The sequence below is a fragment of the Mycetomoellerius zeteki genome, unplaced genomic scaffold (genome assembly GCF_001594055.1).
Source record: "Mycetomoellerius zeteki isolate Tzet28-1 unplaced genomic scaffold, Tzet1.0 scaffold400, whole genome shotgun sequence".
NCBI classification, from domain to species: domain Eukaryota; kingdom Metazoa; phylum Arthropoda; class Insecta; order Hymenoptera; family Formicidae; genus Mycetomoellerius; species Mycetomoellerius zeteki.
In genome coordinates this window covers 5,604-6,004 of record NW_017257393.1, presented here as the reverse complement: position 1 = coordinate 6,004, position 401 = coordinate 5,604, and the positions used below count along the sequence as shown (strand labels likewise).

Here is a 401-nt window from a genome sequence, read left to right as displayed (position 1 = left end):
TTGGCATTCCAAGAATGGATCTAAACACGGAGAAAACCCGCGAAACGCAAGATTGTCACATAGGTAACACCCGTGAAAGCCTCAAGAATATTAAGTAATTTTATTTTGTTATATAGTATTATATGTTATAAGTAAATGACATACAAACAAAAATCTTAAAACAACAAATATTATATTATTGTATAATGCAAATCAGATATTAAACTTTGAAAGTTGAAACACTTGAACTTAAAACACATCTTTAATTTTACTTAATAATACTTATAAGTATTTCACAGTATTTTACATCACATATTTTTCTTTGGTAAATAATAATAATTTTATTAAAAGATTAGCTGCTTTGTACTCTTATTCCAAAGTATCGGAATTACTAACAATACTAACTGACGAATCACTAGAAA

The 401-nt window shown here is 25.9% G+C and overlaps 1 protein-coding gene across 1 annotated transcript in view; it reads left to right on the top strand.

Annotated features, from left to right (window-relative positions):
- Positions 1-203, top strand: part of LOC108726225 (uncharacterized) — a 1,119-nt gene extending 916 nt beyond the window's left edge. Inside the window, exon 2 of the mRNA XM_018453675.1 lies at positions 197-203. Coding sequence (XP_018309177.1) covers positions 197-203 — 7 coding nt within the window. The remainder of the gene's footprint in view (positions 1-196) is intronic.
- Positions 204-401: the final 198 nt, after the last annotated feature.